At 41.4% G+C, this 25387-nt stretch overlaps 1 protein-coding gene across 1 annotated transcript in view; it reads left to right on the forward strand.

The window, feature by feature from the left end:
• The window catches only part of LOC307244375 (contactin-associated protein-like 5), a gene marked incomplete at both ends in the record, with an annotated part of 122216 nt that overhangs the window by 8294 nt on the left and 88535 nt on the right, over positions 1-25387 (forward strand). The window contains one exon of the mRNA XM_080019524.1: positions 12174-12262. Within this exon, the coding sequence (XP_079875650.1) occupies positions 12174-12262 (89 nt within the window). The remainder of the gene's footprint in view (positions 1-12173; positions 12263-25387) is intronic.

Below are 25387 nucleotides of genomic sequence, written 5' to 3' on the forward strand. Positions count from 1 at the left end.
TACTAAATTTAGTAACAGTGATGTAACAGTATTGACAGACAAATGTAATGTGATTACAGTAACTTGTACTTTGTAACTTTATAATGTGTTATCTCCCACACTGTTCAATATACAATAAACATTATGATATCACTTGTATGAAACTACTGATATGGGGGTGGTGAACTATACAGACTTCATTTTGATCACTAGCCGTTGGGCTGACAGACAGGTCTTGAGTTGTCCCGTAGAGAGGTGGCGGACCCACTCCGAGGGGAGAAGGGTCTTGTTTACAGCGGAGCGCTTCCTCCATCTCCTTTGGTGTTTATTATGCTGAGTTTCAGTTCTTCTCGTTCAAAGACCTTCCTGTTGCCATCAGGGTTTACATGTCTGATCACATGAGGACATCAAAGCCAGACGTCTGGGGCGCTGTGCGCCTGCGTGGTTATTTATGCCATATCGAGGAACGCAGCTCGCTCTCTCGGGGTTGGGGCGATACGAACAAGGGGCCCATTCCCTTGTTTCGTTGACTGGGTTCATTTTATGTGGGACTTATTTTGATTTCTCTCAAACTGTGACGTTGTCTATGGTGGAGAATGTCAAACCGACAGCTGAGAGGAAAAGTAACGACGGTGCTCAAAAACAACACTTCTCGGGCTTTCAAGCAATCCAATGGAATGCCAAACCCCCAAAAGTGGCGAGGTGGGGTTGTTAAAGATCCTTTGGAAGTGAACAAAGCCTTTACATCAGGGGTCCCAACCACCGGTGCTGGGCCACGGGGCATTTCCCAACAGCCCATGAGAAGGCGGGCGGGGATGCCCTCTTTAGCCTGTGCTTTTTTTTTTAATTTTTTTGGCAAAGCCCGATAAGAGTGGTCTCAAATCGAAAACGAGCGAGCAAACAGTGTGTTTTTATTGTAGATGTATTCATCTATCACCTATTTATCTATTCATCTATGTATCTGTCTATTGCCCCTTTCACACATAGTTCATGGTAAATTACCAGGGTAACCCATCTGGCCCTGCTAGTGATTTTCACTATTCACAAATGCAGCTACATTTAGGAACATTTCAGGCTTGCACCATTTCACACATGCGATGATAATGCAAGAATAGATGGGGCAAGGGACAGTCTAGCAGAAGTCACCAGGTGCGGTCCTGGTCCGCACCCCCTGCGCCGGAGTGCGACAGACGGAACAGCAGAGCACATGGAGCAACGCAAGCACAAAGAGGATGTATGTGGACGTAGCACGCAAATAAAAATAAATATGCCTATGAAATGAATCCAGAAATAAATAAATGATGCAATAGATATATATCAATCAATATATAAGTAAATATATGCCTAAACTGAGATATTGACCCTTGCTGACCTTTGCTGTCATGAGTTTATTGGTGTAGAGAATTAGTCGTTTATGAAAAGCATTTTCCCTTATGTTTTGGTCCCTGTTTACTTCCACCCCCTGGATAAATATATCCACAGTACAGTGCTTTTTTGTCCCCTCTTTGAGATTGCACCATCCAAGTTCACTCCTATTTTATATTGAGGTCCCGTGCACCTTTGGTTTTTTTGTACTTCCCTCTGTTTGTGTATTTCTCACCCTCCATCACCAACACGACTCAGCAGTAATTTAGGCTTCGCTGTGTCTTTTAAATGGGAGATGCAAATATTCAGCCCTACTTTAAAGCCCACAGAATTTCACATGATATCCAGAATGCTAAATGACTAAATCGGTCTGTAGGGTAATACAGAATTACTTTGCATACTCAGTGTTACTGATCCTTACTTTACGTAACCATAGATGAGTGTTTTTTTTAAGGTATTTTTACAAAGTCTGTTTCTACAACATAATCAATGTATGGCCCTGGAGTATTCCCTGGAAACCTAGCTCAACAGTCACATTTTCCCTCATTCACAAAACTATAATAAGATCATCCTGTATATTATCACAAAATTGACTATAATGGAACAAAATATATTAATATACATGTTATATTATCTATATTATATTATCTATATTTTGATATTATATATATATATATATATTATATTTTGAGTTGAGCAAATAATAAATATGTACATTTTTTTTATAATTTTAATAAATACTTTCTTTCTTTTAATCATTGTTACCTGAATTTGTTATTTGGAACCACTCAGAAGGTATTACAGTATTTATAAACAACTATTCCAGTGGTGCCAAATCACAGAATGCAGGTTTTCCTTCAGACTAAAGACAGATTTTAAGATGAGCATTGTGTTTTTTTTTATACAAAATGAATATCCCTACATAACTATCCATATGGTTGTGTAGGGGTTAGTTAGTTTACTATTGATAAACCATTGATCTATCCATTTTTTTATTGCCATGACTACCTTTTATTTTTGCAATCACAATAAATATATCAAGTTAACCGCATCATGCATGTGGGGGCTGATAGGGAAAATGTAACATGTGTTATTTGATTTGTACAATAATATAACCTCCAAAAATGTCAAGGCTTTAGGGAAATTGTTCTATTGTTGTCCACTGTTCCTACTCTCATCTACCATAAAATAAATGACATAGTGGGAAGTTAAGGCTCTTTTCTCGACAAAGGTAAGAAGAATGTAAGAGCAAGTTTCGAGTGAATGAGGCCCATTGAGTGCCTTGTCTGGTATGAATTTAGTCTACATTTTTTCAGATTCAGTGTTCCCACCACCTATCATCTGAGTCATGCATCTTTGTTGGGGTGGAGGAATAATAGAGACATTTTCTAAATCTGGGATGAACTCAAATGATAGGAGCTGGATTGATAGGAGCTGCTTTATGAAATGTAGGCATCTTTGTTGGTGGGAGAACCCCCTTTGACTGTCTCTATATTGTAGTGTAACAGACTACATAGTCCCGTTGACATGAAATAAGAATGTAATGTGATGCAAAAGATAAGAGTTGAACAACAAGCTATGGATACATTTTCCGTTTCCGTCATGATGTGCAGTGTTCTTTCTACACATAACCTTATTTGTATGCATACAGCAATGCCTAGAGACTAGTTTAGAGTAGAGGTGCAGGGAGAGCAGAGGCAGATAGAGTGGAGGTAGACCTCTCGTAGATGTAGTCCTTTAACAAGGGCAGCTGTAGAATGTCCAAGATGACAAGGTTGGCAGTCCATTTTGTTCTGTGTTGCTTCAAGACATAACCTTATTTGCATGGGTACAGCAACATCTAGAGAGGAGTTTGGATTAGAGGTAGAGTAGAGTATAGGTAGAGTAGGGAGGCAGAGTAGAGATGGAGTAGAGGGAGGTAGCGTGAACGTAGACCTAGGAGGGGCGGCAGGAGAACGCCCAAAATAGCAAGGTTAGTAGTTCATGATGTTCAGTGCAGTCGTCGAGACATAAACTTATTTGTGTGCATGTAGCAACACCTAGAGAGATGTTTAGTCACAACAAGACCCGGAAGAACTGCTATTTATGCAAACAGACACAACAAAGAGATGCTGCGAGAATTAAACCAAGATATGATTCTAGGGGAAGCAGATCTGAAAAAGAACGGTCCCTCAAGACCTCTTCACCTCTAAGGCTTTAGAAGGGTTGAAAAGTTGTATGTGTTGGATATTCTACATGTTGTCCGGGGGTAAGAGTCTTCTTCTCCTTCTGTCAGCTGCTCCCGTTAGGGGTTGCCACAGCGGATCATCTACCTCCAATACCTTCTGTTCTGTGCATCTACCTCCCTTACACCAACCGCCTGCATGTCCTCTCTCACCACATCCATAAAGCTTCTCTTTGGCCTTCCTCTTTTCCTCTTTCCTGGCAGCTCCATCCTCAGCCTCCTTCTCCCAATGTAACTCTCATCTCTCCTACACACGTGTCCAAACCATCTCCATCTCCCCTCTCTCACTTTTCCACCAAACTGTCCAACCTGAGCTGTCCCTCTAATGTACTCATTCTTCATCCTGTCCATCCTTGTCACTCCCAATGAAAATCTCAACACCTCAACTCTGCCACGTCCAGTTCCGGGTAAGAATAAGGGATTGAAACGTAAAAAAAAAAAAAAGGTAGTTGCTAAGAAGGTTAGATGAAAATAATTGAAAAAGGCAATTCATCTGAAAGTAATTTACTTTAATAACGATAGAAAAGATGGTTAACTGAGAGATAAAGATGATTTAGTGATAAATAAACTAGAATGTAACTAATGAATAAGTTGTTACAATAAACAGTTATTAACAATATTTAAGGCAATCTGTGCGGTAAATTAAATAAGAAATATAATAATGTGGATTGTGTCCCCAGTGGCTCCCTGTGGCTTTGACAGAAAATTATTTAGAAATGAATAACGGTAATCTTTCAACATTATAATTTTCATTTATCATTGTTGCAGGCCTAATGTGATTCTTATATTCTCCAGTTGAAAAAATGTGTAGCCTCTACACCGTATAAAAAACATTTTTGAACATTTCAGTCAACTAAAATGTGCATCAGGGGTTCCCGAGTTCCAGCTTTGATGAAACGCAGCTGCTTCATAAGCGCGCCACAGGAAAGTGACGAGGCAGGGTCCTTGCGGGTCAAGCAACCAATCAAAATCGAGTATTCGGCCCCTTACTCGCGCACATGCAGACATTCCAGCCAATGGGAGAGCAGACAGCTGGGAGTGGATACTCGAGAGCAGCAGCACGCGCTCCGCAGGAACATAGTAAGTAGAAAAACCTCGGAGGAAAATAAAGAATTTAAAAGTGCGTGGACCGATTTGCTTGCTTTCATCGCCAACGCTGCTGGCTCACTGCTATGCTTGATCTGTGGTGAGAAATTCACAAACAAAAAAGGTAATGTTGAAAGACATTTCCAGAACATACACACTGCATTTGCTGAAAAGTATCCAGCTGGGGATGAAAGAAAGAGAGCGATTCCGGGACTGCTGCGGACAGCAGAACAAATGTACTTTAAGAATTTTATGAACATAAATAAAGAAATTTCCAGCATAAATTGATGCAGCAAACACACATATTGGTGCATAAAAATTAAACAGAATTCTGCAAATGAAGTATTTTGTGCTAAAAATTATATGAGGGAGGACACCCAGACCCCCCGCTTAATGTGTTCCCCACAATGTTCAAACAAAACCTAAGCCACTGCTCCCGCCAGTGGGAGCTTCCAGCCAAATTGCCTGAGACGTCTCTTCAGTGTCCTGCCTCTCATTTGCACTTGACTAAAAAAAACGTATTAATGAATGCCCATTTAGAGTAATGTTGATAGGCTAATTTAAACTTAATAGGCTGTGTTACCTTCATTATAAGGCTACAGGCTGTTTTGTGGCTCCAGACAGACAGATTTTCTTTTTTTTTTTGTCCAAAAATGGCTCTTCAGATAGTAAAGGTTGCCGACCCCTGCCATAGAAAAAAACAGGGATATAAAAAATACCATATTCTGCCTCATGTGGTCCGATTTCCATGATTTTTATGTGTTAATTAGGACTTTCGGAATACTGAGTTGACTGGAAAAGCTTTGGCAGTGATTTGGGGTCACGTTCACATCAATAGAGCTAAAGTCAAAGTCATTTACCTTAAAATATACAAAAAATTATGTAACTTCTAAACCAATTAATGCAGAAACAAGTTCCAAGTGGCTAGACCTAGGATTTTGAGGTAAACTAATTCAAAGTTGGTAATTATTTAATTTGATCTTGCTATACTAATGGATGAAACATATAAAAATTACTGCCAATGACTATGAAAAAATGTGTACTCTTAATGTTGCATAAGTCTTGTACTCATTGCCGGAGAAACATGATTTTGGTGTCAAAATCCAAGGTGTCTCGGTCAATATTTAATGCCAGTGCATCATACAACCTAGGATAGGCGGAGACTATTCTCCCAAATGTTAACATGACAGATTATTGATCTATATTTTCCATGTGTAGTTGGCTGGTAGACAGCATCTTCTTCTCACAGTATCTTTTTCCGTGCCATCACATGATTGATTTTTTTTTTGTACTCTTTTTTTATTTTGTCATTTGCTGGTGTACGGTAGTTGGCTGGAAGTGTCGATGGTGTCCTCTTCCCACAGTAACCACAGCATGGACCCTCCAAACACCATTTCCATGAACTGGAGCCTGTTCTATTTGTGCCAGAAAGAGAAAGATCACAAAGTCCATTGTCCTGCAAACCAGAAACGCCTTCACTCTGCATATTATGTTTTAAAATATATCTTTCAAGAGATCTTGAAATTTTAAATGGACTACCAAAGAGTGTGATGGTGTAAGATGCCAAAACTATGCTTGCCAAGAAAGCTGTTTATCATAAAAGATTTAGAACTGTATGTAATAATGGTGAAGACACAGGAACTGAAACTGAAGAGAATTTCCAAAGTACCAAGAGAGTTGCCAAGTCCCGAAAAGACTAGGTCAAGTAAAGGCCACCTTCAGTCTCATGGAGCCTGAATGTGTTGTATGCAATCAAAACATTGAAGGGCAGGCTGTCCATTAAGCACCATCCGATGCTGTTGACCACAAATTCAAGATCTGGGCTTTAAAAACTAGAAATCCACAACTCCTTGCCAAACTTGCTTCTGCAGCGGACGTGCATGCTATGGATGCATTTTATCACCAGTGTTGTGTGTAGGTCTCTCTAGAAAATGCTGCTAGATCTAGTGACCGGACTGGTTCTGCTTCAAAATATGGGATCATATCTGCAGTAGTAGTACTCTTCACTTGCCATGGTACAGTTAGCTGCATATATTGTAGAGTCAAAGCTTGTATTCCATTGAGTGAGCTGAAGGATCTGTACTGTAGTAGGATGAGAAATCTTGGCAAGCCTGCACTCTACACAATTTAAAGAAAAGCTGTTACTCATTGAACATGAACTGGTAGAGTCAGGTGGCAGCCAAGGTAGGCGTCACTCAACCGTGATATGCTCCAGGGAAATTGCAGGAATCATCAGTATCGAAAAATCGATACTTTGTGGGTGATGAAGATGCCCGTATGATCATCTAAACAGCCTTGTTCCTTTGCAAGCTGATTTTGCTTGAGCAAAATGGGCACTTTCAACCTGACTGTTTAAAATCCCCTGTTCCTGAAGCATTGCATTGAATGTACTGTTGCAGGGTCCTGTTTCAAGATTCAAGATTCAAGATTCAAGATTTTTATTTGTCACATACATATACATACTTCCATACATATATGCAGTGAAATGTAATGCAACGCACCCGGTGATAGCACACAAGAAGTCCTAGGAAAAAATAGAAAATAAAAATAAAATAAGAAGTAGAAAATTCCTTTCTAATAGACCGACTAACTGACTCCTAAAACGTAATACAGTAAGTGGAATACTTATAGAATCAGATAAAAATATAAAGAATAAAATACAATAAAAATAAATTGAAATAAAATGGAATAGGTAGAAGGAATATGCCTATGTATGTACAGATATGTGCATTTAAAGTGGCATGTGAATTAAAGTGGCATGTGAATGTGAATAGAGGGAGAAGTGTTTGGGATAATACAGCACAGTATACAACAGTACGGCGCAGCAATACGGCATCACGAACAACCCTGAACAGTGATACAGTATGTGGTACAGTATGCTATGCTACATACAGTAGAGTAGGTAGTGGAGCCTATGTGTGTGGCTCAGTTAGGACCCCTGGTGAGGTCAGCGTTGACAGTTCTAATGGCTTGAGGGAAGAAACTCCGTCTCAGTCTCTCTGTTCTCGCTGTGTGACTGCGGAGGCGCTTGCCTGACCGCAGCAGCTGAAACAGTCCGTTGTTGGGGTGATGAGGATCCTTCATGATCCTGCGGGCTCTGCTACTACACCTCCTGGTGTATAACTCCTGCAAGGGGGGGAGGGTAGTTCCAGTGGTACGTTCAGCTGAACGCACCACCCTCTGCAGGGCCCGCCTGTCCTGAGCAGCACAGTTCCCAAACCAGGCAGTGATGTTGCCTGTCAGGATGCTCTCCACTGCTCCAGAGTAGAAGGACTTGAGGATCCTCACCGAGACCCGGAATTTCCTCAGCTGCCTGAGGTGGTAGAGACGCTGCCTCGCCTTTCTCACCAGAGTGTCTGTGTGAACAGTCCATGTTAAGTCCTCTGTGATGTGGACTCCCAGATATCTGAAGCTGCTCACCCTATCGACAGAAGTCCCATTAATCCACAAGGGTGCGTGCGTCCTCGATTGTGATCCACGCCTAAAGTCCACGATCAGCTCCTTGGTTTTGCTGACGTTCAGGTGTAGGCTGTTGTCCTTGCACCAGAGTGACAGGTCAGCCACCTCCTCGCGGTAGGCCTTCTCATCGCAGTCGGTGATCAGGCCCACGACCACGGTGTCGTCAGCAAACTTGATGATGGTGTTGGAGCTGGACCTGGCCACACAGTCATGTGTGTACAGGGAGTACAGTAGGGGGCTGAGGACGCAGCCCTGGCGGGATCCTGTATTCAGGGTGAGGGAGCTTGACATGTACTTCCCCACCTTGACCACCTGGGGGCGGCCTGTGAGGAAGTCCAGGATCCAGGTGCACAGCGGTCCATTCAATCCTAGCTCCATCAGCTTGACAGCCAGTCTGGTGGGAACTATGGTGTTGAAAGCTGAACTATAATCAATGAACAGCATTCTCACATAGGCCCCCTTCTGGCCATCCAGGTGCGTGAGCGTGGTGTGCAGTACCTGGGAGACCGCGTCATCCGTGGATCTGTTCTGCCGGTACGCGAACTGCAACGGGTCCAAGGTGCGGGGGAGGGAGGCGCAGATATAATCCTTAATCAGCCTCTCGAAACACTTCATGACCACCGAGGTGAGGGCCACCGGACGGTAGTCATTCAGGCAGGTTGGAGAGGCGATCTTCGGGACAGGAACGACGGTGGACCTCTTGAAGCAGGACGGGACCACTGATTCAGCCAGGGAGATGTTGAATATTGTGGTGAACAGGAGCTAGCTGGTTAGCACAGGTCTTCAGTACTCGCCCAGATATGCCATCTGGGCCCGCAGCTTTCCTGGTGTTCACCCGCATCAAAGCCCTCCTGACCTCGTGCACGGACACTGAGAGTGCGCGTTCGTCCCCAGCGGTGTAACTCCAATTAGCCGTCGAGCTAGCGGTGTTGCTGCCAGACTCGAACCGCGCATAAAAGGAGTTCAGTTGGTTGGCCAGGGAGGCGTCCACACTCGTGGCTGGGGAGGAGCTGCTCTTGTAGTTTGTTATTGTTCGCAGCCCCTCCCACAAGCGTCTTGTGTCCCCCCGCTCCATCTGTAGCTCCACGGTCTCTCTGTACGTCCGTTTGGCGTTCCTCACCGCCCTCCGCAGATTGTATGACGCCACTTTGTAATTGTCCATGTTACCAGATACAAGACCGTCGTTGTAAGCGGCCGTGCGCGCATTCAGAGCGCAGCGGATGGATTTATCAACCCATGGTTTCTGGTTTACTTCGGACAGTATGACACAAACTTGGAAGAAGCAAATCTCAATTGGCAAAGATCTTAAGTGGTGTGTGTTTTGTGTCAGTTAATGGTGTTTGATGCCGCTAGGTGAACTCGGGTGGGAAAACAAAATGCGGCACAGCAAACCATGTGCAACCCCATTCCCCATGTATATTGGACCCAAGCTGCATGTTGAGGGGAGGTTTAGGCATCTAATAACTGAATTTAGAAAAGCTGTCACATATACAGTGGGAGCCTCTTAAAGAAAGCTGTCCCAGCCGGAAGCCTGTCTAATGACAGTCGCATGGCAACCAATTCCGAGTCATTTCCCAGGTGATTACAAGGCTGCTCCCAGTCGGCTGGGAGCCCCCCTCCTCTCCTCGCCCCTTTCTGGTGTGTTCTGTCACCATGAGGTGGCGCTAACTTCATGAAAACATGTTCACATTTCAGAGAGATTTCAGTGGACCTGAGATATTTGAACCATGACAAGAGGTCATGGCCTTTCAGAGTTCAACCGCTTTTTTTTTTTTAATTAATAAGAACAGCTCTTTATGATTCTGAGATCTAATCTATATATTGAACAGCTTTAAAATAACAAAATTGAAGCAGTTTTTTGGGTTACATTTGTTCAATTACAAAGTTCAATAACTGTTGTTGTCATGGGAGCACTCAAACTAGGTATAGATGATTATAGTTTCAAGTTTCAAGTTTATTGTCAAATACTTGAAACAATGCAAACCATTATTTCCAGAAATGAAATTCTTAGTCTCAGAGCCAATTCAACTTTTCATAATAAGTAACTAAGCAAATAAAGTAAAAAAAGCAAATAAAACAGTACAGGTACTCCTCATTTAACGGCCTACCTGTTTAACGACCTTTCGTACTTACGACCAGCTCTCCAACCAGTCAGTATTGTGCGCTGGGTACAACACTGCTGTGTGCCTCTCAGCGTGAAGCATCTCATCTCATCACCGTTCTCAATCTCAGTCTCATTGCCACAGTCTGTCAGTATTAACTACACTAGCGTTCGCAATCGCCACGCCTCCTTACTGTGAAGTAACACGGTCCTCGCTAATTGACCAATTCGCTTAAGGACCTGGTTGTAGGAACCGAACTCCGTCATTAATTGAGGAGTACGTGTATTTAAAAACAATAATTTAAAACTCTTAAATGCAAAGAAGTGGTGTAGTATACATTTTATAAAAGGATTAACCTAAAAGAAAGATAAAGTTTAATATAAAGAATAATACTGATGATAGTTAACTTGATAGTGGGCATCTTAAATAGTCACAGGCCACAACAATGCAGTGTCATACTGAATAGTAAGATAGACACATTGTTGAAAGACACTGCAATGTACTACGAAGAGGTAAGAAAAAACAGGTATGTGATGCAATACTTGATAGATTAAGGTCACTAGTGGCGATGATGTAGAGGAAGAACCACTTAGAGAGGGCAGCTGGACCATGACAGGGACCAGGCAGATCTATGGCTGGTCCGTGGCTCATCCCAGGAGGGCCCTGTTGGGTCCCTGCTGCTTGGATTTTGCCTGTGATGATAGCTTATCTGTTCACCGGGAGGAGCAGTTTCAAAACTGAAGGCAACTCAAGTATACGGGATTATTTTACATTTGTTTAATGAAAAATATACATGTTTTGAAACGGAACATGCTGTTAGGACTGCACAATTACTCAAATATTAATCGCAATGTCGATATTGGCCTCCGCAAATAATTTATTGTGGCCAAGGACGATTTTTTATAAATATGTATTATATATATATTACCATATATACTATGTATATATATATATATGTATATTTATATGTATATGTGACATATCACTGAGAAACCTGTACTTTTGCTACCCTTTGACTTTTTTCACATTAGGGAAGGGAAGGGAAGAATATGAGCTTCAAAACAAGGTGTCACTTGTGCCAATCAAGCAAATATCTTTAAAGCTATGGTTTGTAAATGACAAGTGTTTCTGAGATAATCATCCTCAAAGATTTCCCAACACTTGGACCCATTCAGCCAGCAACCGGAATGCAAATGGTTGGAGGACCAATAAAGTCACCTGGCTACTTGCCACATGGCCACTTGACACCCTGCTGAATGGGGCAATCGTTGCATTGTTCTTGTGTTTATGGGGAATGTTGAACAGCGTCATCGACACACAACATCTTTGTTTTTAAAAAAGCTTTTATTTAACAGTAAGAATTTACATGTTTTATAGAAGTGGAATTATTAAGGAGTTTAAAAGTGCAGAAAAGACAAAATGTACATTCTGTCAATAGTATTAATCTCTGTATATCAACCTCAGTGTGTCATTTAATATATAAATGTATCCATCAATTTTACCTCTATCAATCTGATCTCATGGTCACAAATGTGGCTTGGGGGCGTTCCCAGGCGCCAGTGCATCAATTACGTCATTGAGTGGGATTGTAGTCCGTTCACTACCCAGGTTCCTTACAAGGACACGTGACACAGGGTTAGCGGTGCAGCAGCACCGGCACGGCTGGTTTTAGTGCTCACAGTTCTAGACAGAAAACACTCTAATGCGGATCATTCAATGAGGACAACACTTAAAGGACTGGCTCCGATCGGGATTCCTCAAGAGTGATCCCGCACATTCCCTGCCATTGCTCTCCTCACTGCAAGACAAACAGACATAAGAAACCCACCCAGCTGCTGTGATTGGCCAGTCATTCAATTGGTCTCAGCTGACACAGAGGCAGGGAGCGAGCAGTCTACCACGCGGACTTCCCCTCGCCTCCCGGAGCCTGCTTGACCATGCCCCCATGTCTGCCACAGGGATATCATTACAGGCAAGATCCCAGCAGGGACCCGGCAGGGACCCTGCTGGGATCAGCCACGGACCAGCCATGGATCTGCCTGTTGCAGTAAGTGAAGTGAGCCTTACAGTGTTGTGGTTCCAAGTAACTCGAGAAAGTGCGTTCACCACTGGTGACATGGATAACAGTGACCAGCAAAAACAATCACATTTGTCAAAGTTTGAGTTCCATGGTACTCTAACCACCCTAACGAATCACATTTCTCATGAAAGTCCAGGTGTGGATAGGGAGCCACTTCATATCTAGCTAGTGTACCACCTGCAGAGCGTGATGCAATTGCTGATGGCCTTCTCAAGAAGACAGATAAATCATTCAGGCCTAGTAAAGACAAGGTCAGTGGTTCAATTGTGAAAGATGAAGCCTCAATAGCTTATGCGTCTGACCTCATTCTCAGCAAAAATCTCCCCAGATAAAACAGCCCTGTACTGTACTGTACTGTAATGAAGACTGGCATCAGGATTCTCAATCCAGGGCAAACACCAATTCTTGGCATGGACCAGCCTATACTATTGGGAAGTTCATCCAGTGGAAGTGGTGTAACACGTATTTGCGTGAAGACCACTATGTACTAATGCTTGGAGCACTTCATATCAAGTTTGTCATAGTGGCTATCAAGGGCAGTTCAAGGTAGGATCTAGGCTAGAATTCTCACCACCAGCCGTACTGAGTAATTTTCCTCAAAGCCTGATCACAACTTGAAACGGACAAGACAGACACAAACACCAAGTGTTGCTTCTGACCTTTGTCATCCTTAAAAATTAGGCGTTAGAGACAGTTTACCAGGCTCAAGAGGGTCTTTATAATCATACCCAGTGGGACATGAAGATGTGAAGGAGATGTCAAATGATGTTTGTCTACTGGTCCATGGTGAGTCACATTGAACTCCTTCATTGCAGTTTTGTATGCTCTCTACGTGAGGGTGATTTAATCCTATATGTGCAAGTGATTGATTGACTTGAATGGAGACATCAAGAAATTCACAAGGAATTAATGAAAGGCAACTTTGTTGTACGGAAGAGCAGGAAAAAGTTCTCCCTTATAGAGAAGGACCGCAGGCATGAGCAGACCACAAAGGTTATTAATAGTGATAAAGGTACATATTGTATATACAATATCTATGAAAATCCTCACACTTTGGAGGGCCACATCTTAGCTCTTCCTGAATAAAATTAATGGCCATCGCAGAGTTTTAGGATGCAGCAGAAATTATGTCCACGCTGCCAGACCTGAAGATCAAGAAGAGTCTAAAAGTCTTCAGCATTGCTTTGCCAAGGATGTCATATCACTCCTGGATGCCATGAGAGCATGTGGTAATCCCTTCTTGAAAGACAGCGGTCCAGATCATATTACTAGGAAGTTATGAATGAGGAATCCCCAGGCTTTTATCAATGCCTGTGAGAAATGAAAATAACTACACGATTGCACGATGTTAGAGACCGTCTCATCAATGGCACAGCTGCTATTACTGACACTATCAAGAAGCCCATTGTCCCTACCTTTGGCAAAAGGTAAAGAGAAAATGTATACATTTATTGCAAATTATTGTTGTTTTCAAAGTAAATCTTACACAGTGCTCCTTTAGTTGTCAAAACTCATGTATCAATGCATGTTTTTTGATACAGAAAATATCTATAATTTACACAACATTTTAGCCTATATGAAACTGCACCACCCCCCCAAAGTCTACGGCCCACGGACTGCTGTTCCTACAGTCATCTACTGTACCATGAGAAAATAAAAAAATGGTGTTGATGGTTAATTTGCCTCTTTTTAAATGAGCTAATTCAAAGATTTCGCGAGAGAAACATCTGAGCCCGGATCCTGAATGGAAGCAGGATATTACACCGTGAGATGCTGCAATATTTCTCACATCAGTAACCGCGCCAATCTATTTGCACAAAAAGCTTTCATTCATTCCACAGTGTAGCATTGTGTTAGCCTAATCTGCATTGTTAACTGGAGCGAGGAGGCGCATTGTGGTGCTATGCCATTTTGGGAATAGTGGAGCTGAGAAAACTGCAGCGGCTACAGTTTGAGCGTTTTAGGTGAGGGTTTCCTCAGGGATTTTAGTGATTAAAGACTGTTTAATAAATATAGTGCAGTGGTTAGTTCTTTAAAGAGAGGGTACATTATTTAAAGTAACATCAGTACATGTATGGAATTCTGTGCAGCCAGCCGGTCATTATCACCAAATAATCGCAACAGGGTGGTCTTGTAGAGTTTTGAAGGGGGTTATTTTGCAGTAATGACCAGCTGTGTAATACATGGCTACTGACTAAATAAAATAATATAGACATTGATTCGAAATGATTTCATCACTTGTATGCCTCGTTTTTACAAGTAGTATGCGACTGCAAAGACGATCCCATTGCACAAAAAAACTTTGCATAACATATGAATAACCAATTTACTGTCAAATTGGACATATCTGCATTCATCTCTTCAAGTCTTCCGTTGTAGTTTATATGTACAACAGCATCAGATTTAGTGTAGCATTAGCATGTACGCGTGAAATGAGGGATGTGAATCCAGGCAGGGACAAGTGGCTCTCCATGATTGTGGACATCACTAATATCAGAGGTCATTTTTCAGAATAATTGACCGTTGATTGCCATTATCGATCAAGCATTCCGCAGAGCCAAATTTTGTGAATTTGTGTGAAAACATGAGTTTGAGATATTTAAATCTTCTAATGCTTTTGGGGCCCAATTTGGGCTCTTGACGATTCCCAACAGAATCAACGAGATGCGGAAAATGGCCGCTGTTAGAGATTGGAGTCAATGTGCGATTTGAACAAAGGTCATGGCAGCTAAAGCACCCCTCTCTTAGTTTCCGAGCACTAAAAGACAGGAAGTCGATGCCGCCGAAGGCACGGTGCGTGTGCAATCATGCTGGGTCAGATACCATTTGTCCAAATAGAGGCATTATTGGCGTTAAGGGGGGAACCTATAGACCAGGAAGACAAGCGTCAAGCTCTCAGACCCTCCAAAGGTCTGCAGGTGCCTCTACTATCTGATCAGAAATGCCCTCCGGCGGCCAAAAACAACACATTCATTTCGTAACGGCTCGCCACGGCGCAGCGAGCAGCGTTATTGGTCAGGTGACACATAGTGAAGGGGAGAGTTATCAGCGCGGGTATGCCTAATGACTTTTTAAGCTCCTTGGCGAGGGGGAACAACGGCTTTCATTATTCATCAAAGGCCAATTTCGGAGAAGATTTGATATGCATGGGCGTCCACAGTGAATGGGAAAAACAACATTTTCTGACTGTTTTGTTTTTTCACTGTTTGCTACAGTGGGCACTTTCAGCCAATCGCAAGTCAAGGGTGTACAAATAGGTAAACATACATTTTAAATCTGGATATGACACACTGTAGCTATGACAATCAGATAAGTTGAACTTGTTAAATGTGAACAATATGAAAAGCAGTTATCTTTGATTCAACATTGAGGATCGATGAAGCATGGAAATATTTTTTGGAAATGATTTGCCCGAGAAATCAGAGGTAAAATTTTAATGATTTAGGATTCAAAGTATATTTTGGTCCAGGACATTCTTCATTGACAAGGTAAATTACTGTACGGACTATACTTAGAGTGTATTTTTTGGTACTTCTTATTTACTTTATGTAAAAAGTAAATATTTAAATATTTAAATACTTATTTACATATATTTATGTGAAAAGGTCCTTACTGACGTGAGGTGGAGGAAACCCCGTGCTCACATGGGGTTTCCTCCACCTCACGTTAGTAAGGACCCCCCTCAAAAACATGCACCCATCATTGTCTGACCAGCAATGGACATTTATCACCTGGTCCCCGGGCGCGTCCACGTATGCTGCCCACTGCTCCTGGCTGTGCCCCCGGAGGAAGGACAAGCCAGGATGGGTCAAAAGCAGAGAATCCATTTCACCGGCCACCATCAAAAAGCATGTGCGTGTGTGTGTGTGCAAGCATGTGTTATAGTGTGGTGTGTTGCGTGATAAATAAAGACTGTTTCTTTCTTTCTTCTTTCTAAAAATGTAAAGTACAAGTCAATAATTTGATGTAGATGTAGTGTAAGTACACCCAAAAAAAGTATATAAAAACATTAAGCTAACTGGCTGTGATTTAGTAAAATTCTTAAAAATGTGTTGGTTGTCAAAAGTAGGCCGAAATACATTAAAAAAAAAATTGTAATATAGTATGACTTCTAACACACTAAGTGAATGCAACTTTATTACATCCATTGTGAATACATGCAAATTATATTATAGTATTATTATATTAAGTATACAGTAATAATATTAAGTATTCTTATAAAATGTTATACTTCAGTTATTATGAAGTATAATCGTATTAATAAAATTATCAGATCAAATCCAATTTTATTTATACAGCATCTTTCAGGGAAGCAAGTGCAGTTTGCTTTACATGAAATAGACGGATAACAATATGGTAATTAATAGAGTAAGAAAAGTAACAAAATAAATAATAACGAAAATAGAAAAACTATACAAATCTATACATACAATTATTATACTATTATTAAATTATAATATTACATTATTATATTATATTTAGTACAGATTTAGGAGAGATACAGATAGAGTACAGAGTACAGAAAACGCACGTAAATATAAAATTTTTCACATGGTATTTGTGGTGTTGAGATGGTGTGGTTTGAGCAGCCACACTTGACCTGGGTCTCGATGATTGGGGCTCAGGATCAGAGTGGCTGCATACCTGTTGCTCATTGGTTGGTCGAAGGAGCAACAGGTCCCTTCCTCCGCCACGGGGAAGGGACACAGCAGCAACCCTCTCCCAACTGGCAGCAACAGCACCCAGGGTGTCCGATGGGAGAACCGGGGGAGAAGCAGCCCCCGCAAGAGCCAAGTCCGGCCACGCCTTCTCCAACCAGGACAGCAGCCCGAGGCCCCACGCTCTGGAATGGAGGATGGGCTAGTCCAGGGGTGGCCAACCAGTCAGAGACTAAGAGCCACTTTTTTTACTGTGTTACTGCAAAGAGCCACATCATACACATGGGCACACATGAACATCACCCCATCCCTTCCTCACACACACACACACACACACAGACCTCTGCTCAGCCAGATTTATTGTAAATGTCACACACCAACATGATAATGACAGAAATTGACTCCTAGTCCCCGCGACCCGACTAAGGATAATCGGTTGAAGATGGATGGATGGATGGAGTACTTAGACCACAGGCCAGTTATTTTCAACAATTAATATTGTGTGCACTGCCTCACACACACAAACTCTCAGTTCAACCGAGTCCACAAACAAAAATATAACATTGTGTGCACTGTCTCACACACACAAACTCTCAGTTCAACCGAGTCCACAAACAAAAATATAACATTGTGTGCACTGTCTCACACACACAAACTCTCAGTTCAACCAAGTCCACAAACAAAAATATAACATTGTGTGCACTGTCTCACACACACAAACTCTCAGTTCAACCAAGTCCACAAACAAAAATATAACATTGTGTGCACTGTCTCGCACACACAAACTCTCAGTTCAAAAAGTACTGTCGTTTATTTATTCATAGAGGGGGGAATTGGACTTCGGGTTTAATGATAAGGATGTATTTTTTTCATGTCACATCAATTTATTCAATAGTGTCCCTTAAACCCTAACCTTTAAGAATCAGCTTTGGCTCTTGCCTACCATACGCGATCCGATGCTTTGGCCATCCACATATACCTGGGACTAGGTGTTCCGGAGCCCTGGCCACATTATTGAAAATGTGTAGTTACGAGGATCGAACTCGCTATCGGACCTCGAATTCAAAGCCGCTACCATTAAGCCAGGACTCCTAAATGAAAGTACTGCGTTTCCGCGGTATATCTCTCAGTTCAACCAAGTCCACAGACAAAAATATAATAATTAACAATAGCGTTTTTCTCTTACTATGCATGTTGCTTAGTGGGACTTCTGGCATTCCTTGTCTTGAACAATCCTCTTCAAATGTGGCTTGAATTCCGTTGTTGCCACTCGAAGCAATTCTTTCACATGGGTGTCAGTCAGAACAGATCGATGCTTTGGTTTCACATGTTTTTGGGTAGAAAACCCAGACTCGCAGACGTATGTTGACCCAAACATTGACAGTATCTTAAGCGCAGCCCGTTTGACATTGGGGCATTTTTCCATTGGCACACTTTTCCAGAACTCAATGGTCCCTTCCCTTAAAGCAGCTTTCAGTCGGTCCTCCTCCTGCAGCTCGCGAGTCGCGACACACACACACACACACACACACACACACACACACACACACACACACACACACACACACCCCTCCAGCCTTCACAGTTCTCCATCGGAGATGTCTGATACGCAACGCAATTCGCCGGCTGATCCATCTTATATGTTGACTACCAACCATGTCAATAGTGTTGAAAATAAACTTCCAAAGCTTTTTGAATCTTATTTGGTGTTTTATTAGTCCTAATGCCGCGTTAGACGCGTTCCAGGCGACTGGAACGCTTCTATACGTTGACTTTGTAGGGAGGCGCGCCGCCCCGGCGCTTTTGGTGTAAACGCGGCATTAGGACTAATAAAACAGGCGTTAATGGGACATGACTCCTGCTGCTGTCCGCTTTGAGTAAATGAGGAAGTGATCCGCGGTGGAAAACGAGTGATATATCATAGCGATTTTATAATCCTAATAGGGAATGAATGGCTGCGCTTTTTTTTTTCTGAGTTTTTGACGCTTGTCATGTGAAAGCCCCTTAAGAGCCGCATGAAACCAGCCAAAGAGCCGCATGAGGCTCGCGAGCCGCGGGTTGGCCAGGCCTGGGCTAGTCTGTCGTCGCCCATGGGGAAGGAAGCCAATGGACCGTGCAGTTCCGGGGAACCTGGAAGGTATGGAAAGGTATGGTAACCTTCTGTCAGAGTCTGTATTTTAGGCATTTTTATTTTTATTTTTTTCTTCTCTGCTTAGTTGGGGGGTTGTGGGTAGGCTTCAGTTTGGTGTCAGGGGTAAGTAGTGTGGGGATGGTGTGGTTTGAGTTTAGGTTTTGACATTATTTCTAATTTTTTTTAAGGATGCACAGTTGGAAAAGACTTATGTCACACTGACACCTAGAAAAACACTGTGAGCAAAAAAATCAAATCAAAGCCAGCGAGTGCCGGGCCTTAAATCGCTCCACTTGTTTGGCTTGAACTCATGTGACCTTGCATTTTATGTCGCTGTAAAGGAAGATTTTAAAATACATTGTTGTGTTGTGGGAGTAGAGCAAAAATCAGTTTGTCTATACAGCATAAATTATTATTATGTATATATATATATATATATATATATATATATATATATATATATATATATATATATATATATATATGTGTGTATATATATATATATACAAAATCACAAACACAACCACACATAACAATGATGACAATAATTGTTGCAATTCACTGGATGCTAACTTTGTACTTTTATTCATCATTCAATCATCAATTCACCAATCCTTCATCATTTCCTATACTCTACTGGAGTTTGTTAGCACAGTTCAAATATAACCGGTTCACTTTTTCAGATTTTACTGTTTTAGTTTATTTCAAAGAATGTTTTATATTAGATAGATCTATAGAAAGATAGATAGGTAGATAGATAGATAGATAGATAGATAGATAGATATCTAGATATCTAGATAGATAGACAGATAGTCTTGCAAAAGAGTTGTTTGTTTCTAAGACATGACTCGCCAACTGCAGCCGGACTCTTTATCACTTCAAATGATCAGCTGACCAGTATATAGCTGATGCAAAAAAATATGAAAAAAAAATATGGTTAGAAATTTACTTTCGGAACATGAATTTTCCACCTCTGCAAATAGGTATTGAACTAACATGAAAAACAACCCATCTCAGTGTCATTGCACCATAAATACAAACATCACAAACGATAAATTCTTTCTTTTTCATACTGTACACCGTGTGATTTGGTCACACGCCCTGATCCGTCCCCAGCAAATGCTCTGCTGATCTATGCTGGCATCCAGTGTTCATTGCATCAATAACAGAAATTGCATCGCTCAGATGGCAGACATAAAACCCTCCCTGCCCAAACTGGTCACTGTGCAAAGAAGAATTTCTCAATTAAGGAATGGAGATTGCCTCTGACTATAATTGAGCCATTATGTAACTTCGCCCCAATATAGTGACAAACATCAGAATCCCCCAACCTCATGTGATCCCGCTTCTCTCATCTCATCTCATCTCATCTCATCTCATCTCATCTCATCCCTCATCTCTCATCTCTCATCTCTCATCTCTGGCACGGTGGCGCAGTGCTGCCTCACAGCAAGAAGGTCCTGGGTTCGATTCCCGCCTGTGGCGCTGTTGGCACCGTGCTCCGGGTGGGTTATCTCCCAAATAGGAGCCTTTCTGTATGGAGTTTGCATGTTCTCCCCGTGCTCACTTGGGGTTTCCTCCACCTAACGTCAGTAAGGACCCCCACCATAAACATTCACAGATCATCGTCTGACCAGCGATGGACACTCATCACCAGGTCCCCGGGCGCGTCAACGAATGCTGCCCACGGCTCCTGGCTGCCCCCCCCGGAGGAAGGACAAGCCAGGATGGGTTAAATGCAGAGGAACCATTTCACCGGCCACCATACAAAGCGTGTGTGTGTATGCATGTATTGTAGTGTGGTGTGTTGTGTGATAATTAAAGATTATTTTTCTCTCAAAAGCAGTCTTGAATAAAGAGCATCACAGAACAATATAATACAGGCTCGTCTGAAGTTAACTCTGGTATGATTTATGAGTGATATGAGTCTATAAAGTTATTTCTATTTGCAATAAACTATATTTATAAGTACACATGGATCTGCAATCAAGTGATGCTATGATTGCTACAATGGATACAATGATGGCCCAAAAGACTTTCCATCCATGATGATTGCCTCAGGTTAGACTTATGACTTATTTGATATCTTCTTGTCAGGTTAAATCATAGTGACTGTAATTCAAGCCTGGGCTAGTGGGTGAGAAAGTTTTTGAAGAAAATTTTGACAAATCTTTGTGAATCGTGATTCCACTCTTAATCTTTTTTAATGACTCTTTGTAGTGAAAAAGATTTTTCAATTTTTTTGACTGTTTTCGAATCATTTGCTATGGACCTATTGTTTTGCATCACTAGTGAAGGCAGAGCAGATGGAAATCTTTAATAGGGCAAGGTTTTTCTGCTGAATGCTTCATGAGAGCAAATTTGTAAGGGTTATGTAGTCTTATGTTTATTATTTAGATCATCTCCTTATTTAAAACATAATGATGAAAAGTTTGGCTCTTTGGAGATTGGCTCTTTACAAGTGACTCAAAAGATTCCTTCAATTTTCATTCCGTTGGTATAACGAGAATTGGAAGAGTCGGCCCTGAGATGTGAATGGAATTCTCATAAGAATCATTCTGTCAAATGAGAGTCGAGTCTCGGTTCAGCTTGTGTGTCTGGCTACAGTTACCGAGACAAAAACTAACGACTCTTGCCAAAGTGACTCACAACTCCCGAGTCATTTAAAAGATTTGTTCGCCACAAAGGAATTGTCTGCAAGTCTTGCATCACCAATTAAGCACTTACAATTGTACGCCGGTAACTGGATAAAACCTTATTTTCATTTTGACAGCACTGCAGTACACACTCCTGAATATGACTTGAGATAGATAGATAGATAGATAGATAGATAGATAGATAGATAGATAGATAGATAGATGGCCAATACAATAACTTATTAAAGAAACTGTGAAGCAGAAGATGAATGTACAATGGACCCAAAAATTTTGGCAATAAGCCTATTGGCAGTTGTAGCAGTAAACAATCATACACCACTGTTTTAAAATCCACATTATGGTGGTTGTGCAGATATTTATTCTTTTTTTTTTAATGTATACAATTGTTAAAAATAAGGTCAGTAATGACATCTACAATGACTAAAACAAGGATGCGTGCATACCATGCTAAGTGCAATTCATTCTCTTCTCTCTTGCCTCTCTTTGTTCTTATTAAGATTTTTGTTCTTATGAAATATGTTGTAAAGTGTGTTATATGAAACATTGGCTGTATAATATAGCTCAAAAGCTCATAGTTTATTCAATCAAGGCAAGTTCACTAAAAACGACTTCCTTCACCAAGGGATAAGCATCAACAGTTTCTTGATGAAAGACAGATAACTATATAAAGAAGTAAATTACTGTTGCTTAGGATTGGGTTGTTAAGCAGATCCTTCTGATTTGGAAACAATTGTTGGCATGATGCAATATTCCTATAAGGTCAATCGACAACAAATTAATTTTCACTATATAAATGTATTCCCTTCCATTGTTTACCTGTACCGGTTATGACGGAGTAACTTTCCGTGGGTGTGTGTGTACATGATCAACTTCACACAAAATGTTCAAAAAAATCTCTTCCATGGATCTTCAATCACCGTTGCCCTGGTAACAGTTGTATTTCCAAGTACACACGCCTGATGTTACCAAATTGCTTAGCCGTGCGAATTGGGAAGATGATTGTGTTGCCTTTTATGCATTTCGGCGACCAGCTTTACATAATGCTGTTTTTAGCAATTATCAAAATCCTCGGCTGTGAAAGCATTGGCACATGATGCTTTCAGAACCCGCCAAAGCCCCCTATTTTGCCTAAACAGTATTTACTAAATTGCTGTATTTTACTTTATTTTATTACGGAAATTAGAAAATTGTGATGTACAAATGACGAAGGAAGCAAATTGAAAGTCGAATCCATCTAACGTCTTTCAGTTAGCCATATTTGCAAGCTATTTCGGAATTAAAGCATATTGTGTGGCACGGTGGCAAGCATGTGCATGTCTGTGTGTGTGCAAGCATGTGTTGTGGAGTGTCGTGTGACAATTAAAGACTGTTTCTTCTTCTTGCTTACAATTTTGAAAATCGTTCTACGATTTTTCCCATTTATGGGAAGTGTTAATGACCCTTTTGACCATTTCCAACAACCTTGCTGAGTAGTAGTTATGTATGTGCCAAAATACAGATTTAAAAACAGTATAAATAAAGTGAAAGGCTCAGAGTTCGACTGGGGTGCTGAGTCGGTTTTTGCCCTGCAGAAAGAAAGACAGATCTGGAAGCATTAATAACTTAACACCGAGCATAATTCAATTACAGGGTGTGCAGTGAAGAGCTGGGATTGATTTGCCAATCTGGGAAGGAAGACAACGTGAAAAAAACATGAACATTTTCAATCAATCTGTCTGCCAAAAGCCACTCCAAATTAATTGTTTGACTTTTTACTTACCACACAGTTTAAAAAAATGATCCTCATTGCAGAGTTCAATGTCTGTGAGGAAATTGTGATTTTTGCAATTAGTTTCATTTTGTTATTAGTAGGGTTTTTTTTTAATTTCCAAACCTGGACACTGTGACGAATGCACACAGCATTTGCATTTTCATGTGACAACCATTGGTTCTAAACAATAAAATAAAGCTACAGTATGTTTTTGTTTTTTTTCTCATGTCAGAAATTGGGATGTGGGAATGTGGTAGTTAAGATCGCCTAGTCTCAATAAAGTAATAATAAATGTAGGTGTTGCAAACTGCCAAAACTGGGCCATATTCGTATTTCAGAGATTCCTTGGGACCCTTGCATCAGATGCCTGGCTTAAAATAGGAACAGTCCCAGAGAAATGGGGACGTCTGGCCACCTTATTGTTATATAACTCATATAAAGTTATATAACAATAAGGTGGCCACAAGAATTCAAACAGGCTTGTAGATAAAAGAGAATCACTGCCAAATGTTGAAGTTCTTCAATGTTGTCATGTAGAGTCTCTCCATTCAGGTTTCTTCTTGCAAAAAAATTGTCAAGCCAAGCTTATTTCTATATCCCTTCATCACAGTGGCGTCAAAGATCATCATTCTAAGATCTAAAACGTTAAGATCTTCAAGTCAATCTAAGATCTTCAAAAGCGCACATTTCATCCAAAAATCAACAGCCAACACCTCTAGTCTTAACTCTATTCTGAACATGGACGGGGTAATGGACAAAACCTTGAGAAGGTTCCGAAAAGGAAGCAATCCCTTTGTGGACACATTAGTCAGAAGTTTTTTTTCTTTAGTCCTTAATTACAGTACAGTCCTAAAACTTCACAAGCCTCCATTTCACATAGAAACTCAGCATCATCCCCTAGTCTGAACCCCCTCGTGGGCAAGGGGTGGGAAATGGAAAATATCTTCAGAGGGGTCCAGCCCTTTGCGGAGACATGGGTCAGCAGCAGGAGCAGTCCAGGTCTCAAAGGGCTTCACACGCCTCCATTTCACATACAAATCACCAGCATCGTCTAGTCTTAACCTCAGGGCAAGTCCCAGGAAAAACCCTTGGGGTAAAAAAAAAGGAAGAACACTTGAGAAGGGGTCACAAAAGAAGGCCTATCCCTTCCAGGATTGCCAGGCTGCAGTGAATACTGAGTGCGGTCGGTATTCATTGTGGCTGACAGGTGAATGCCTCCCCTAGAGATGTGGGTCAGAAGTGGGACCAGTACAGGGTTACCAGGGTGACTGGTAACATCTCACATCTCAAAAAAATTTGGACCAATCTAGAAACCAAGTATATGCACAGTCGTCACAGCCAAGGTTGTAATTCAAACAGGTTCTGCCTCACGTTCCTCGATGATCACCCACTCCTCGCACCTCTGTACTGTTTCTTTGTGATACTATTCATGTGTTTGGCTGATTATCTAATTAGCAGTATGTTCCCTCACTCCTTCCCTTGGGTTTGGTGTTTAGGACGATTGTGTCTTATTTTAGCTGAAGAGGATAAGACATACCCGAAAAGTGGAGCCTTCTGCAAGCCAGTATTATTTAGAGTAGAGTTGTCATGGCTGGGAAATGACTAATTTGATCGACTGACTTGTTCTAATCATTAGTCAACGCCTTCCTTGTAAAATGGCAAAGGATCGAAATGGGGGTTAATCATTTCAAAGGTCGAGGAAACCTTAATTACGTTTAACCAAATATGTTCTTTAACTGTGCTACAGAGCTGAAGTGTTTTCATTCCAGAAAAATGTTAAATGCCATTGCCATGTCATTTACACTAATTCCTCCAACTATTTTCCTACACCTTCTGAAAAACCGACAATCAAACCCATGCTTAATCGATTCCTGTTTCTTTCCCACATGAGTTAAG

The sequence above is a fragment of the Zeus faber genome, assembly GCF_960531495.2.
Source record: "Zeus faber genome assembly, chromosome: 18".
Lineage (NCBI taxonomy): Eukaryota > Metazoa > Chordata > Actinopteri > Zeiformes > Zeidae > Zeus > Zeus faber.